General features: G+C 45.6%; 1 protein-coding gene across 1 annotated transcript; it reads left to right on the top strand.

Moving 5' to 3' along the window:
* The first annotated feature begins 6,309 nt into the window (after positions 1-6,309).
* LOC121706220 (kelch-like protein 11) lies at positions 6,310-15,494 on the top strand. The gene is made up of 3 exons (XM_042087754.1): positions 6,310-6,980; positions 8,623-9,388; positions 13,407-15,494. Exons 1-3 carry the CDS (start codon positions 6,349-6,351, stop codon positions 14,286-14,288), a joined length of 2,280 nt encoding a protein of 759 aa, XP_041943688.1. The 5' UTR covers positions 6,310-6,348; the 3' UTR covers positions 14,289-15,494.
* Positions 15,495-16,179: the final 685 nt, after the last annotated feature.

Here is a 16,179-nt window from a genome sequence, read left to right as displayed (position 1 = left end):
GTGATATTGCAATAAGTTCACAACCACAAAAACATATGGTACATTTCACAGTTCAGAACTGTTAAAAAATGTGTGTACATTTCAGCACTCCATGAAATTATGCAGAAGTGGTCACCTGTGTTATTCAGCTAGTTCATTTAAGATAATATATTGGTCATTGTAATGGCCATAGCCTATAGCCTACAGGCTATTCCTTTTTCAGGATGGACCCATATCTGCATGATGTGAATGTTTGCATATGGCTTATGTCAGGCTTTATATCAATATTTGTGTCTCCTTTTTTGATTTTCTTCATATTTTTGCATTAATGTCACTAGAAAGCATGCCAATATAAATATATTCATTTATCTGTGTAAGTGGGATTGGCTGGAACCTGACAATATAAGAACCATGATAGTGGGATAATCTATGGCTGAGCAATTTACAAAAATGTATGTAGGCCTACTGACAAATAGTTTAGATTAGAATACATTATAATTTCGCCCCAAATGAGGCTATGTAGAAATGTGTTGCAATTTCCAAAACAAAGGCATACTTTATATCCTCGTATTCGGTAAGGTTTGCTGTTTATTGTGATATTAGGTTTGCCACGTGTTGTGTGAAGGGTTAGTGAGATATTAAACCGAGAGTAATGGGTGTGCACTGTGTGCAAAATGCAAATATGATTAGCCTAAATTGCACGTCGGTTCAATGATCATTTTCTCGCGAACCATCACAGCAACGTGGTGCTAATATCATTGGAAAGCTTAGATTCCGCTCGTTCACATGATGTGTGATATCATGTATAGGTTAAGTTTAGTTGAACCTCATCTTCCAGGTATTTGACCTACCACGTTGACACTTCAGCGTGAAAAATACTCAAAGCATAGGCCTACCTGAAGCCGGGGAAATGCGGGGGGAATGCACCTGGGATGGCTTCTGAAGTAGCATCGCAAATGAGAGAAAATTTAGAAAATTCCACAGACAGGGGGTGCTCTTGAACCCTCTCACCGTCTCTGAAAGCATAACCGTGGCTCAACAGGTAGATCTATAGGCTAAACTCATTTTTCAGGCATCTGACCGACTGGGTTGACACTTCAGCGTGAGAAATCGTGGGTGTGGCGTGTGAGTGTGTGAAACTAATCAAATGCGTGTGTCTCACGGCCAATGCGTGAGAGTTGGCAGCTATGCATACAATGATGTTTTGTTTGATTACTTGCTGTGTACTTAGTGTGTATGTCTTCCAGAGCACATCCTCATGTCAGGCTACACAGCTTTCTAGCCTACATTAGGTCATCACGTTAGAAGCAAAGGTTAATTTCATTTCATTTATTTTTTTAAAGGACAGTGCACCTTGATCAACATTTCTGTAAATGTGCCAGTGTTAGCCAGCAGGCTAATTTTCAACTGTAGTCCATTGGCAAGATGTTATACTAGGCACATGGTGGCTAAAAAAAACCCAATATTAAATCACATAGCAATTGACATACAGCAATAGAACATAATGCCATAATACTAGCTCCAATAAAACATAAGACATATAACCATACAGCCAAACAACCCTTAAGGGATCAATAAAGTAACCACCTATCCATCTATCTATCATACATACACCATGGGTTACAGGACAGCTAAACTATAGAGGCAGACCAACATTAATGTATTATGAGAAGTGCTCACATTTTTGTATGCTCAAAAGCCAGTCCTTAAGATGGTGTGTGAATGTATGGTGAGAGGTGGACGAGGTTTGTGATCTAACTTTTATTGTTGTACTAGTTAGTTTCTAGAAGTCTTTTTCTAGTAGGCTAATACAGGTTCTTATGTGCTCGTCAATGTTTTGGAAAGTCAATTCATGGGTTTCTTCAGGTCACTTTCCACAGGTGTATAAAATCAAGCACCTCGATTATGAATGCAGACTGCATGGTGCTTGATTAATACACCTGTGTAAATGGACCTGATGAAACCCATGAATTGCATAACAGATAGAATTGATATTACCAAATGTCTTCTTGTGGGTGTGCTACTTAGTACATCATACACCTTACCACATTCACTAAAATATTTTTGTTTCCATTGTACCAGTACAGTTTTGTGAGATAGTGAATGTCCTGTGTACTATTAGTATCTTGTAACTTGACAGTAATACATATTTATTTACTTTAGGTACCCAAACAGAATACTTCATGAAAAGTATGAGTATTGATACAAGCACTTCGGATACACCATGGGCATGGGGGCCTGCTACCTCTACTGCCATCAAGCCTGTTCATCCAAGGCCAGCTAGAAGACCTCGGGTTGATCAAGAGGAGGAGGAGGATGAAAGCGACATCTCCACAATAACACCTGATGGCTCCACCTATGGCCCAGCGCAATCAAAGAGCAATGTTATAAAATCATCACAGCCAACGAATGTGTTTTGTGTGTTGTCCCTTTGGATCCCCAGGACAATACAAGCCGAAACAACAACTCAGACCTTTTTCCCTAAATAATCCCAGCACTATTTTACAAAGGATCTGTAGGCCAGATGTCTGCATCATCTGGCAAAAAGAGGACATTGTTAATTCTGTGCATAGTTTGGATGTTCTTGTTTTGTGTTTGCATTATTTTAATAGACTGCAATATTACTATTTGTCAGTGTTTCACGGACCACCTAGCAAAAAAAAAAAAACAGTAGACCTACTTCAACAGTATATTACACAATAGGCCTTCTTACTGAACCACCTTGCTTATTGTCTTTGCACCTTGCTTATGGTGTCAGAGGATTCGTATGATTTAAACTGGCATAGATTACATCAGTGTTGCAGAACTGTTTGGATTTACATACAAGTTGGTTCAATATTGCAAACAACTCATCTATTATATTTTACCACATCTACTTGTGGAACATTTGAGAGAGCTTGCGGACCACACTTTGAGTACTACTGCTGTATGTAAATATAATAAAGTTGTTTATAGACAATTGACCTGTTTTGTATATTTGTTTTAGGAGTTTCATCAGTTTTTGTCCCTTTTAAGCTAAAGGTTTATCTTACCTTTCATATCTTCTGTCTCACAGAGGGCCATAGTCGTCATAGTCGAATGTTTAGTGCATTTTGAAGGGAGCACATTATGCTAAGGCAGACTGGTTCTAATCCTGGGTACAGGGTCATACAGACAACAGGGGTACTGGTGTTGCCCATTTTTCTAACCACATGAGCAATCCCCTTACGAAAAAGTAGTATAGGAATCTTATAATATTTGGGACAAAATATTATAGTAATCTTATAGGAATAATTGGGACATACTGTAGAAGTACTACTAATAACTCTATAATATCCTGTAACCGCTATAGTTTTTCTATAGTAGTCTTATAGTACCTATAGTATGTCCAAATACTATAGTATTCCTATAAGATTACTGTAATATTTAGTCCCAAAATACTATAAGATTCCTATAGTAGGCTACTTTTTCTGTCATATGTGACAGAAAACAACTTGAGTAGGCTAACCTCTGCCAATGCCAGGCTATCAAAGCCATAGTTCTCATTACCGGAGAAGTCTTGCAGCACACATTCTCTGCTTCTGTGGGCATTCTGGTACAATTCCAGCAAAATATAGCTAGGTAGGCGTGTTTGCATTTAGATCTATCTATATATTGGGCTATGACCAAGTGGTCCCGATCATAGACATAATATACATAGACGCCGCATTGGCTGCTGGAAACAAGAAATTCGGCCGCCATCTTGGACCGGTCATACTCCTCATTGCGTTGCAGCAGAAAACACAAGATGACAGCACTGTGCAGCATGTTCCTGCTCAAATCGGCGGACCATACTCGGGGGATTTACTTTTCACAAGTAAGATTTAACATTACCGTACTATTGGTTGTATTTTGTATTTTCGAACAATGTGGCCTGTATCATAGCTACATGTATGACCTTTGCAGCAAAAAAAACCGCGTGAAAATCTGTTCGGTATTCAGTGAGATATGATTAATTAAGTGTGCTGACAGCTCATTGCACCGGCCAAACAGATTACACTGAGTGGAGTGGATGACCGGTCCAAGATGGCGGCTCCAAATCTCGTCAGCGCTAGTAGGGAGCAGCGGTCGATGCGGCGTCTATGTATATTATGTCTATGGTCCCGATAGTATCATGGAATTCAAACCATAACTATCTAGCTATTCCGATAGCATTAGCAGGCTAGGTCAGTGGCTGAACTGCATTTAGGGTGCTTACCTGTGTTGTGAAATAAAATATCTACTAGGAAGATTGCAAAGACTTTTGACTGTGTAAAGAAAAAGGTCTTTATTTTAAAACGTTTCCAACTGTTTATTACTTGAAAGCAAGATGACGATTGTCACAAACGTTTACCTCTTTTAGGAGAAATTTTAAGCTGACAGGCAATTGTTACCATTCTATTAAACCAACGTTCACCGACAAACGATCAGGAAGCGGTTCTTCTTCCTACTCGAATACTAGGATCAAACACATGAAGTTGTATCTCCGAAGACATTTTCTGCAACAGTTTTGACTCAAGTTTTAGCCAGGTTTTAGCACTGTAAAGTTGAATATGGAGCATAGCACAGGCAGAATCGGATGAGGACGCATTGGAGGAAGCGTCACAGTACTGTTAGCCAATCAGAGGTGAATTCATTAGCATGTCATTAATATTCATGACTAGAGGCGAAATCCAGTCGTTCCTCCCCGCCCACCTTCCCCACCAAACTAGAACAGCATGAAACAGACGCAGCACAGCATTTTTTTCACCAAAACCGGCTCACAGGGCATTCATCAATACTACAGACCACTGCAAAATTAATGAAAAAACGATGAGATGAGACCTTTAACCATTTAAACCAGTGTTTTTCAACCTTTTCACTTTTGACACTTAAAATGTCCCACGGCACACTAACATCCTGTGTGAAGAAAAAATAAACATACCATAGCCTAAAACTTCAAATAATACACAGAAACGGCCTTATTATGGCTTCTATGCAAGACCTCAATAAAACAAGCGCCCTCTGTTTCATTTGTAGGTGACTATATCTAATTTAATTGTTGTTATGAACTGGATATGTGATGATTCTGTGAATACTGGATATGGGGGCCCCGTTGTACAATGCATGCATACCACAAATAGTGCAATCATACAATCAATGAGAGCATGTGGTTATAAATTCTTTGTTGCAACAGTTGCTTTTCTGGACCAGTGAGTGACATTTGGGTAATTTTCTGCGGCACACCTGATGATCTCTCACGGCACACTAGTGTGCCCCGGCACAGTGGTTGAAAAACACTGATTTAAACTAGCCACCTATTTAACTGTTTAGTCATTCCAACTATTAAACCTCATCTACCTAGCAACCAATATAGCAACCATGTCAAATACCCTAGTAACAGCCTAGCAACCACTTCCACAGTTACAACCTAGCAACCAATGAGTTTAACCTAGCAACCAGCATAGCAACCACCACAACTAATCTAGCAACAGCCTAGAAACCACCTCAAGTACCCTAGCAAAAGACTAGCAACCATGTAAAATACCCTAGCAACAGCCTAGCAACCACTTATACAGTTACAACCTAGCAACCAACATAGCAACGAATGAGTTTAACCTAGCAACCAGCATAGCAACCACCACAACTAACCTAGCAACAGCCTAGCAACCACCTCATGTACCCTAGCAACAGCCTAGCAACCATGTCAAACACCCTAGCAACCACTTCCACAGTTACAACCTAGCAACCAACATAGCAACGAATGAGTTTAACCTAGCAACCAGCATAGCAACCACCACATCTAACCTAGCAACAGCCTAGCAACCACCTCATGTACCCTAGCAACAGCCTAGCAACCATGTCAAATACCCTAGCAACAGCCTAGCAACCATCACAACTTCAACCTAGCAACCACCACAGCAACCAACAGGATTACCTAAACAACCAGCATAGCAACCACTTAATTTGGCATAACAACCAACATATGTACACTATACACTATTGCAACTATATCTGCATTATTTGTTTTTACTCTGTATGATATTTTACATCATATGTTTTGCATTTTCATGCACTGTATTTCCTTCAGGAAATGCTTTTCTAGTTTAAATATAGATCTTTAGGTTAAATTTTGTGTGGTAAAGTTATAATCGGACTGGTAGGCCTAGAAGCAGCAGCTGGCAATGGAAGTCAATAAATAATTTCCGGGTCAGAGCAATCGGAAAAAATAAATATCAAAATCAGTTTTACTTTTATCGTTCTACTTTTGATCTGATCATGAAATCAAAAGTCTGAAAAACAAAGCATTATTTGTTGGTTTGTATCACATTCATAAACAGATAATAAAAAACAAGTCCTTTTTTCGGACAAAAGTGTCAATAAACATAAACTATGGATTGGTGCCTCGCACACACTGTGACGTCACTGCTGTCACCTCGCTGCGTCTGCGCATGCGTGTGCCTGGCCGTGTTTATGTTTGTGTGCTCGTGCGTGAGTCTGCTCAACAGGACGCGTTTGTTGCGGCTTCTACGGACCAAACCCACCGAGGGCGACATGGCGGCGGCCGCACCGAGCTCGGAGGACGCGGGCCGAAGCGGCAGCAGCGCGGGGGGAAGCGGTACGGCCAGCGGCCTGAGCGCGGACGGAGACTCCGAGGAGGCCGAGGAATTCACCTCCTCGAGCCACTGCTCGGAGCTGTCGCGGCGCCAGAATGAGCAGCGGAAACACGGGCTCTTCTGTGATGTTACTTTAGCCTTCAGTAGCGGGGCGATCCGTGGAGAAAGTGACACCTGCTTTGAACTGATGGCGCATCGCTCCGTGTTGTCTGCGGCAACTGACTACTTCTCCCCGTTGCTCGGTGGTCAGTACTCCGAATCCGAGTCTGGGCGCGTGGAGATGAAGGAGTGGAGCTCGGAAACGGGTCCGGACCAGGACACGGTAGAGAGCGTCATTCAGTTCATGTACACGGGAGAGATCCGCGTGAGCACTGCTAATGTCCATGAAGTGCTGGAGCTCGCGGACAGGTGAGTTTACATGTCACTCACAAGACTGACTTGACGCGTGAAAGCGGGAGGCTCTGAAGCGCGCAGTGTAACGTTAGCCTACAACAAGTGATCAGCGCCGAGTTCTCCCGGAACTGCTTAACTATCGTGTGTGATCTTTACAGAATAGTTTGGTGTGGGGAGTTGTGTGATTTGGGGGATATAGTTTTGAATGTGTGACACCCCGCTTATCATTCATAGGCTATGTTGGCCTCTCCCTCCTTGTATTACTCGTTTGAAGCGTTTTTGTTACTTACTTTAGCAAACATCAAGTGAGTAAATATCAACTGACAGTCATTCATTTACCAGAGGGGTATTTCACAAAGGCAGAATTAAGACATCCAAGACGTGATAAAGCGAGGTTTGACATAGCGTTGTCTGGTCATCCCAGCTCAACTCGTTTCACTAATGCCAATCCAGGATGAGTAGGAGCGACTATGTCAAGCCAGGTGTAAGTAATTCAGGATGTGTGAACGTTCTTATCTCTGCCCCAAAGAACTCACGGTTGGAATAAAAAATATTTATTCCATGTTTTATATTATAGTATGATATAGCCTACCTTAATATTATAGTTGAAAACACCTTCGACAACTTGCCCCTCCACTTCCAATCAACTACAGTAGGCTAGTCATCAAACACCTATTAACAAAAGAGGCAAACAACGAGTACCTAGGCGTATGTTAATAATTATAAGGCTATCACCAAAGATCCTTGATTACTCCGCTTTAACCCTCTCTGCTATCACAATAAAAAATAATAACCATATGGTAGTAGGCAGAAAACACTTGTGCTTTGAAAGTTCGACACGCCAGTTTGGAGCATCACATCCCTTGGAGTTGTGTGTTGTCTGTGGATTGGTGAATGAGTTGGCAGTTTACAGGCTGGGAGGATCTGGCCATCACGTTGCCATTGTGTGGTGCGTGTGTGTGTGTGTGTGTGTGTGTGTGCTCGTGTGTGTGTGTGTGTGTAACCTGCGTTGTGTTGTGCTGGGAGGATCTGGCCATCACGTTGCTATTGTGTGGTGCGTGTGTGTGTGCGTGTGTGCTTGTGTGTGTGTGTGTGTGTGCTTGTGTGTGTGTGTGTAACCTGCGTTGTGTTGAACCTGCGCGATTCAGCCCTGCAAACGCCCGGACTCTAACCCGCGAACAGCAGCACCTCGGATCGGGAGGCGAGCGCGCTAACTATTGAGCTAAAAGCCCAGGCTACTGGCTCGCATGCCAGCAGCACTCTTGAGGCGTCGTTGTGAGGCGTCCACAAGCACAGCTAAGCTAGCTGGCATCCGTTACATGTGCTCGTGTGCGTGTGTGTGTGTGTGTGTGTGTGTGTGTGTGTGTGTGTGTGCGCTGGTGTGTGTGCACTCATGTGTGCTTGTGTGTGTGCTCATGTGTGTGTGTGTGTATGTGTGCTCGTGTGCGCTCATGTGTGTGTGTGCTTGTGTGTGTGCTCGTGTGTGTGTGTGCTCGTGTGCGCTCATGTGTGTGTGTGCTTGTGTGTGTGCTCGTGTGTGTGTGTGTGTGTGCTCGTGTGCGCTCATGTGTGTGTGTGCTTGTGTGTGTGCTCGTGTGTGTGTGTGCGCTCATGTGTGTGTGCGCTCATGTGTGTGTGTGCTCGTGTGTGTGTGCAGGTTCCTGCTGGTCCATCTGAAGGAGTTCTGTGGTGAGTTCCTGAGGCGTAAGCTGAGCCTGGGGAACTGCGTGGCCGTGCACAGCCTGGGCCACATGTACAGTCTGGAGCGCCTGGCCTCGCGCGCCGCAGAGCTCATCAGACGCCACTTCCAGCAGGTGGCGCTAGACGAGGAGTTCCTGACGCTGCCGTTCCACCTGGTGCGGGACTGGCTGGCCGACGCTGAGGTCACCGTGGAGACGGAGGAGGTGCTGTTGGAGGCGTTGGTGCGCTGGGTGCGTCGGGACGAGTCGGAGCGCGAGCGCTATTTCCTGGAGCTGCTGCGTCTGCTGCGCCTGCCCCTCATGCGGCCGAGCTTCCTGCTGCGCGCGCTCCGCAGCGAGCCCCTGGTGGCCAACAGCGCCCCCTGTCTGCAGCTGCTGGTGGAGGCGGTGGAGTTGCACGCTCTGCAGGGCGAGGGCCCCAAGATGGCCACCGGCGCGGAGACGGGCCCCTCGCTTCTGCCGGCCTGCCAGCCGCGCTTCGGACAGAACATGGACGTCATCATGGTCGTGGGCGGGGTCTCGGAGGGCGGGGACTACCTGAGCGAGTGCGTGGGCTACTTCCTGGAGGAGGAGCGATGGGTCAACCTGCCGCACATACACAACCACCTGGACGGACACGCCCTGGCTGTCACCGCGACGCACGTCTACGTAGCAGGTTCCATGGAGCCGGGATTTGCCAAGACGGTAGAACGCTACAGCCCTGCCAGGAATACCTGGGAACAGGTTAGCAGCGTGTGTGTGATGTGTGTGTGTGTGTGTGTGTGCAGTGGTGTAGTGGTGATTTTTAAAGTGGGGGAACGCTATTTAAATGACATCATTGAAAAAAACTGTCACACTCGCACCTCCACATACATCAGTGCGTAAGGCCAAGGCCAAATTGTTACCAGCTTTCGTGAATATGAAACCGAATTAAAAAAAACAATTAAATGACATGGATTAGCTACAAAATGTAGCCTAATGTCTTCACCCAAACTACACTTCCACCAAAATCTATGAATATGGTCTGTAGCTTTTCATTTTGTTGTATCATACAATAAACAGACAAACCATAATGTAGAGTAGCCTATGTAATCTAGCGCAGTCTAATCTCCATGACGCATAGCATGCCGTGCCATGGCTTCATTCATTACCACACGTAAATCATAACAATAGCACAAGCAGGATTCACACGCATTCAACACGCTGTGTGGGCAGAGTAGCTCAATTTGAGGGGGCGTCATATGAATGCCATTGCGAATGATTAAAATGTAGAGGTGTCAATAAAACAAAACAAAAAAATAACAGAAAGAACATTGGGCAGGCACGTGTCTGTCATCTGAAAAGTTTTTGTTTGGATGAAAGTAGCTGCACCAAAAAAGCCTACTGGTCGGGGTTCCAACCGGCAACCATCCGGTTACAAGTCCGAAGTGCTAACCAGTAGGCCATTCTCTGCCATGTATGGACATCTTGACTCCGCCATCGCGCCAACTAAATTCAGAATGTATCACGCGCTAGTGGTGTGCTTCCTGAACAAACGGTCCGTGTGGAACAATCAGATCCCTGCGCGTATAGTGCGCGTCATAGGAATTTAACGAGGCTTTGAGGCAGAGTTTTTGCCTCGAGTAATTTTTGTAATCGTGTTATTCAAGTAACTCGATGAATCGTTTCAGCCCTAACTCAGTCATTACACAGATCCTCCCATACATAGATAGATAGCTAGATAGATATACTTTAATTATCCCACAGGGAAATTCAGTTGTTTCAGCAGCCTTAAGAACATACAGCAAGCACGCACACATATGTGACCAGGCGTGGGAATTCCAGGCGCAAGTCGCAGAGACGCAAGTTGCGAAAAACGACGTTGATGGGTTTTTTTTTCAAAATTAGTTATTTTCGTTTTTTTGCAGAATGTGCAAGTTGAAGTCCTAAAGAAGCAATTCCATGTTTCAGATAAGTTTCAGGAAGTTAACTTTCAGTTAAATTTCAGGAAGTAAACCAGCGTTTGAATTGGGCATGACCATTAGTGCTCTTTTGTTCTGTCGGCCAATCAGCTGTATGCTAGAAGTAACCTCATGGCTACTACACAAGCGATAGCCTACACATGGCTACTTAATATACAGCGACCCTGGAACTCTCTCCTTGGCAGACATTCGTCTAGTGACAAACTTTCTCCAGTACAAAATACGGAGTGATTCTATAGCTGCCGAAAGAGAGTGGCAGGACATGCAAATCATTGGCCATCTTGAGGCAAACAGACGTACAGTAGTTACTTCGGAGATGACTGCATCCACCAAAAAGCCACAAAAGACGAAAAGAAAGTCCCCTGTACCATGTATTTCATCGGAGGCAATGAAGTCTGCAGGAATACTTTTCAGTTTCTCATAGCGTAAGTAGTCCCTGTTACATTGCAATCCCTGCTATATTGCTTGCTAGCTAGCTAATACTACATTGTTATTAGCTAGCTCAGTACTGTCGTTTAAAGTGATGCACATCGAAATTAAGCTGTAATGGGAGGTTTTTGGCTAGTAATGTGAGCATTAATTTGCTTGCAAAAAGTCACTGTGATGCAGAACCTGTGGAATTTCAGTTACTGCGCAATTCGGCGGCTCTGCCCCCTGTTGACAGTCTTCCTGTCCTGGTCCCATCTGGACTGAACATTGACAGGCAGACCTATCTGCATGAAAAAAATCAGGCCTTTCTGTGCTGATGAGGCAAAAGACATCACATGCCCAGCGCCAAGGGTCACAGCACAGAAGAGTGCACAGAAGAATATGCAGAAGAGGATGTGGATGTGATCTCACCAAATAATTGGACTCTCCTTCACAGCCTCTTGTTACTATGCTATGTTGCTATGTTACTTTGCTATGTTAGCCTTTATGCACAGCCTCTCCCTCCCTCCAACAGCCTGGACTAAATTCACTTAACTCTAGTTCTGACTTATTGTGTTGCCTCCAAAGTCTACTGACTTAAAACTGCACTGTCTTGCCTTACTTTTTTGCAGTAGTGTAGTGGGGATTTTTAAAGTGGGGGGAGGCTATTTTAATGACATCATTGCAAAAACTGTCATGCACCTCCACATACATCGGTGCGTAAGGCCAAGGCCAAATTGTTACCAGCTTTCGTGAAAATAAAACCAAATAAAAAAAACAATTAAATGACATGGATTAGCTTCAAAATGTAGCCTAATGTCTTCACCCAAACTACACTTTTCCACCAAAGTGAACATGAATATGGTCTGTAGCTTATACTTTTGTTGTATCATACAATAAACAGACAAACCATAATGTATAGTAGCCTATGTAATCTAGCGTAGTCTAATCTCCTTGACGCATAACATGTCACGGCATGGCTCCCATTCATTACCACACATATACCATAGCAATAACAATAGCACAAGCAGGATTCACGCATTCAACACGTGTGGTCAGTGTAGCTCAATTTGAGGGGGCGTCATATGAATGTCATTGCGAATGATTAAAATGCAGAGGTGCACAGTCAATAAAACAAAAAATAACAGAAAGAACATTGGGCAGGCAAGTGTCTGTCATCTGAAAAGTTTTTGTTTGGATTAAGTAGCTGCACGCTGCATCAATTGTACGTTTTTCCTAAAGTTGTTCAGGTTCACCGTTGGGTCATTACTTATGGTTAAATAGCCTCATCACTTATATTGGAGCTCCCTCGATAAAAATCACTCGTATTACTCACACATACTTATCGTGTCATTTTGACCACTGGATTAGCCTACCTGCTTTCTGCAAAACACAAACGAAGGAATTGCAACAGTGGGCCATGAAGATGCTTGCTACGGTAGATTCGGATACAGGCAGTTGTATAATCTATGGTATTAACGCGGAATGATGAGCTGCGCAGTTTTTAATGTCTTTACGCATGGTGGAGTGCTACAGCATGACGGTCATTCTTGAATTTTATGACAAAGAGGCCTGATTGGAGAGGTTGGCGTGATGCGTTGTTATCACTGGTAACAGCACTTGTTATATTAATAAATGCTTATTAAAATGCTCAAAACAATGCTCCAAGAAGTGGGGGGGCGGTGTTCCCCCGCGTCCAACGCCCACAACACACCTGTGTGTGTGTGTGTGTGTGTGTGTGTTTATGTGTCCAACACCCACAACACCCCTGTGTGTGTGTGTGTGTTTATGCGTCCAACACCCACAACACCCCTGTGTGTGTGTGTGTGTGTGTGTGTTTATGCGTCCAACACCCACTACACCCCTGTGTGTGTGTGTGTGTGTGTGTGTGTATGTTTATGTGTCTGGTGAGCAGCCTACTGTACACCCTGTGTGTGTGTGTGTGTGTGTGTGTGTGTGTGTGTGTATGTATGTGTGCATGCGTGTGTGTGTGTGTGTGTGTGTGTGTGTGTGTGTGTGTGTGTTTTATTAACATATCTGTGTTGCCTGTTTGATCATGTGTATGTAATAAATGAATGTGTTCTGATACTGTGTGTGTGTGTGTGTGTGTTTGTGTGTGTTTGTGTGCGTGCGTGCGTGTGTGTGTGTGTGTGTGTGTGTGTGTGTGTGTGTTTTATTAACATATCTGTGTTGCCTGTTTGATCATGTGTATGTAATAAATGAATGTGTTCTGATACTGTGTGTGTGTGTGTGTGTGTGTGTTTGTGTGTGTTTGTGTGCGTGCGTGCGTGTGTGTTTGTGTGCGCGCGCGTGTGTGTGTGTGTGTGTGCGTGCGTGTGTTTGTTTGTGTGTGTGCGTGAGTGCGTGTGTGTGTGTGTGTGTTTGTCCGACAGGTGAGTAGTCTCCCCACACGCAAGCACAGCTTCGGCCTCACGTGTGTGCGAGACGCCCTCTACAGCATTGGTGGCCATGGCAACTTCAGCCCGGGCTTCAAGGACGTGAGCGTGTACGAGCCTGAGCTGGACCGCTGGCTGAGCCTGGAGTCGGCGCCCCGCATCCTGCGCGACGTCAAGGCCATCAGCGTGGAGGACCGCTACGTGTACGTCACCGCTCGCACGCCCGTCGACACCGACAACGAGGACGGCCTGAAGACGGTGACCACGCGCTACGACGCGGACAGCCGGCAGTGGACCGAGGTGGACGCGCTGCCGCTCATCGATAACTACTGCGCCTTCCAGAACGCCGTCGCCCCAAGCAACTTCTACCACACGGCGTCGTGCTGCCCACGGAGCTACCGCCAGGTCAGCGACGAGGAGGCGCGCCTCAAGGGCAGCGGCCGTAACCATGACGACCACGAGGTCAGCGACGAGGACGCTCGCCTGAAGGGCAGCGGCCGCGTCCATGACGACCTGCTGGACAGCCTTCCGCCTGAGGTCACGGGCATCGAGGGCGCCGCCATCTGTTACCTGGACGACGACGTGTTTGTCATCGGCGGCTGGAAGAACAGCGATGACGTGGACAAGCAGTACCGTCGCGAAGCGTACCGTTACTGCGCCCTACGCAAGCGCTGGACGCTGCTTCCTCCCATGCCGCAGGCCCGTTGCCGGGCGACCGCGTGCCACGTGCGCATCCCGTACCGCTTCCTGTGCGGCGCCCAGCGATACCCGATGCCCCAGAACCTGGCGCGCCAACGAGACCGCATGCAGCAGATGCAGCAGCTGCATCGACGTACTCTCACCCTGCGCAGACAACTGCAGTCTCAGATCGAGTGCTGAACACACACACACACACACACACACACACACACACACACACACCCTGCGCAGACAACTGCAGTCTCAGATCGAGTGCTGAACACACACACACTCACCCTGCGCAGACAACTGCAGTCTCAGATCGAGTGCTGAACACACACACACACACACACACACACACACACACACACACACTCACTCACCCTGCGCAGACAACTGCAGTCTCAGATCGAGTGCTGAACACACACACACCCTGCGCAGACAACTGCAGTCTCAGATCGAGTGCTGAACACACACACACACAAACACACTCACCCTGCGCAGACAACTGCAGTCTCAGATCGAGTGCTGAACACACACACACACACACCCTGCGCAGACAACTGCAGTCTCAGATCGAGTGCTGAACACACACACACACACTCACACACACACTCACACACACACTGCGCAGACAACTACAGTCTCAGATCGAGTGCTGAACACACACACACACACTCACACACACACTCACACACACACACACACTGCACAGACGATTACAGTCTTGGATCGAGTGCTCAGCTCCCCCAATCACACATACACACACACACACACTCACACACACACGTCTGCTCCAACACCAATAACAGTGTCCATTCTGTGAACGTAACCATGGGAGTCCAGCCTGTTGGTATGGTAACCAGGGGAGTCCAGCCTGTTTGTTGGAGGGCAGCATCATGTGTAAATATTCTCTAACCCTCCACATTCCACTGCTGAGACACCTTAGATGAACACTTCCTGCTTCTGCAGATGAATACTTCCTGCTTGGGTTCTAGGGCTTGTTTGGGGTTAATCCTTGGGTTTTAGGGTTCTAGGGCTTGTTTGGGGTTAACTCCTGGGTTCTAGGGCTTGTTTGGGGTTAACTCCTGGGTTCTGGGGTTCTAGGGCTTGTTTGGGGTTAACTCCTGGGTTCTAGGGCTTGTTTGGGGTTAACTCTTGGGTTCTGGGGTTCTAGGGCTTGTTTGGGGTTAACTCCTGGGTTCTAGGGCTTGTTTGGGTTCTCTGTATTGCCCTCTCTGAGGTCATAAACTGCTCTGATGAACTGCTCGCCTGTAGGAGCTGAAACAAACTCTTTGTGCATTATGAGCTCTGAAGATGCCTCTACACACATACACACACACACACACACACACACCCCTTACAGACACCGCACACACACACACACACACACACCCCTTACAGACACCGCACACACACACACACACACACACACACACACACACACCATACAGACACCACACACCATGCAGACACACACACACACACACACACACACCATACAGACACCACAGAACATGCAGACATACAAACCATATACACACCACAAACGACACACACCATACAGACAACAAACACACACACACCATACAGACACACACACCACATACTATGGCACAGGAATCGTGCCTAAAACCTTCCGACCGTCCACTTGATCGACCAACCAAACGCCATCCCATCCCCCTTACTGACATGTATCAGAATAAGGCTTTTATAAGGGTTAGGGTTAAAAAGGCCTTTTCAGAAGCAGGCTACATATACCTACAGTGATGGCCAAAAGTATTGGCACCCATGCTAAAGTTCACTGAAAAGAGGAATATAAAATCATCTTTTGGAAATTGATCTTAATGCCTTAAGTGAAAAATTAGGAAATATCTAACCTTTAAGGACACCAATTTCCTTAGTGAATGAATAATGTATCATAAATAAATAAATGTTCTTCCTTAAAATAAAGGCCAGTTATTTCATGGATCCAGAATACTGTGCATCCTGATAAAGTTACCTTGGCCTTTGGAATTAAAATAGCCCCACATCATCACATACCCTTCACCATACCTAGAGATTGGCATGGTGTTATTTCAGTTAGCCTATT

This window comes from Alosa sapidissima, chromosome 3 (assembly GCF_018492685.1).
Source record: "Alosa sapidissima isolate fAloSap1 chromosome 3, fAloSap1.pri, whole genome shotgun sequence".
Lineage (NCBI taxonomy): Eukaryota > Metazoa > Chordata > Actinopteri > Clupeiformes > Clupeidae > Alosa > Alosa sapidissima.
Note: the sequence above shows the minus strand (reverse complement) of the source record. Positions and strands in the feature narration are given on the sequence as shown.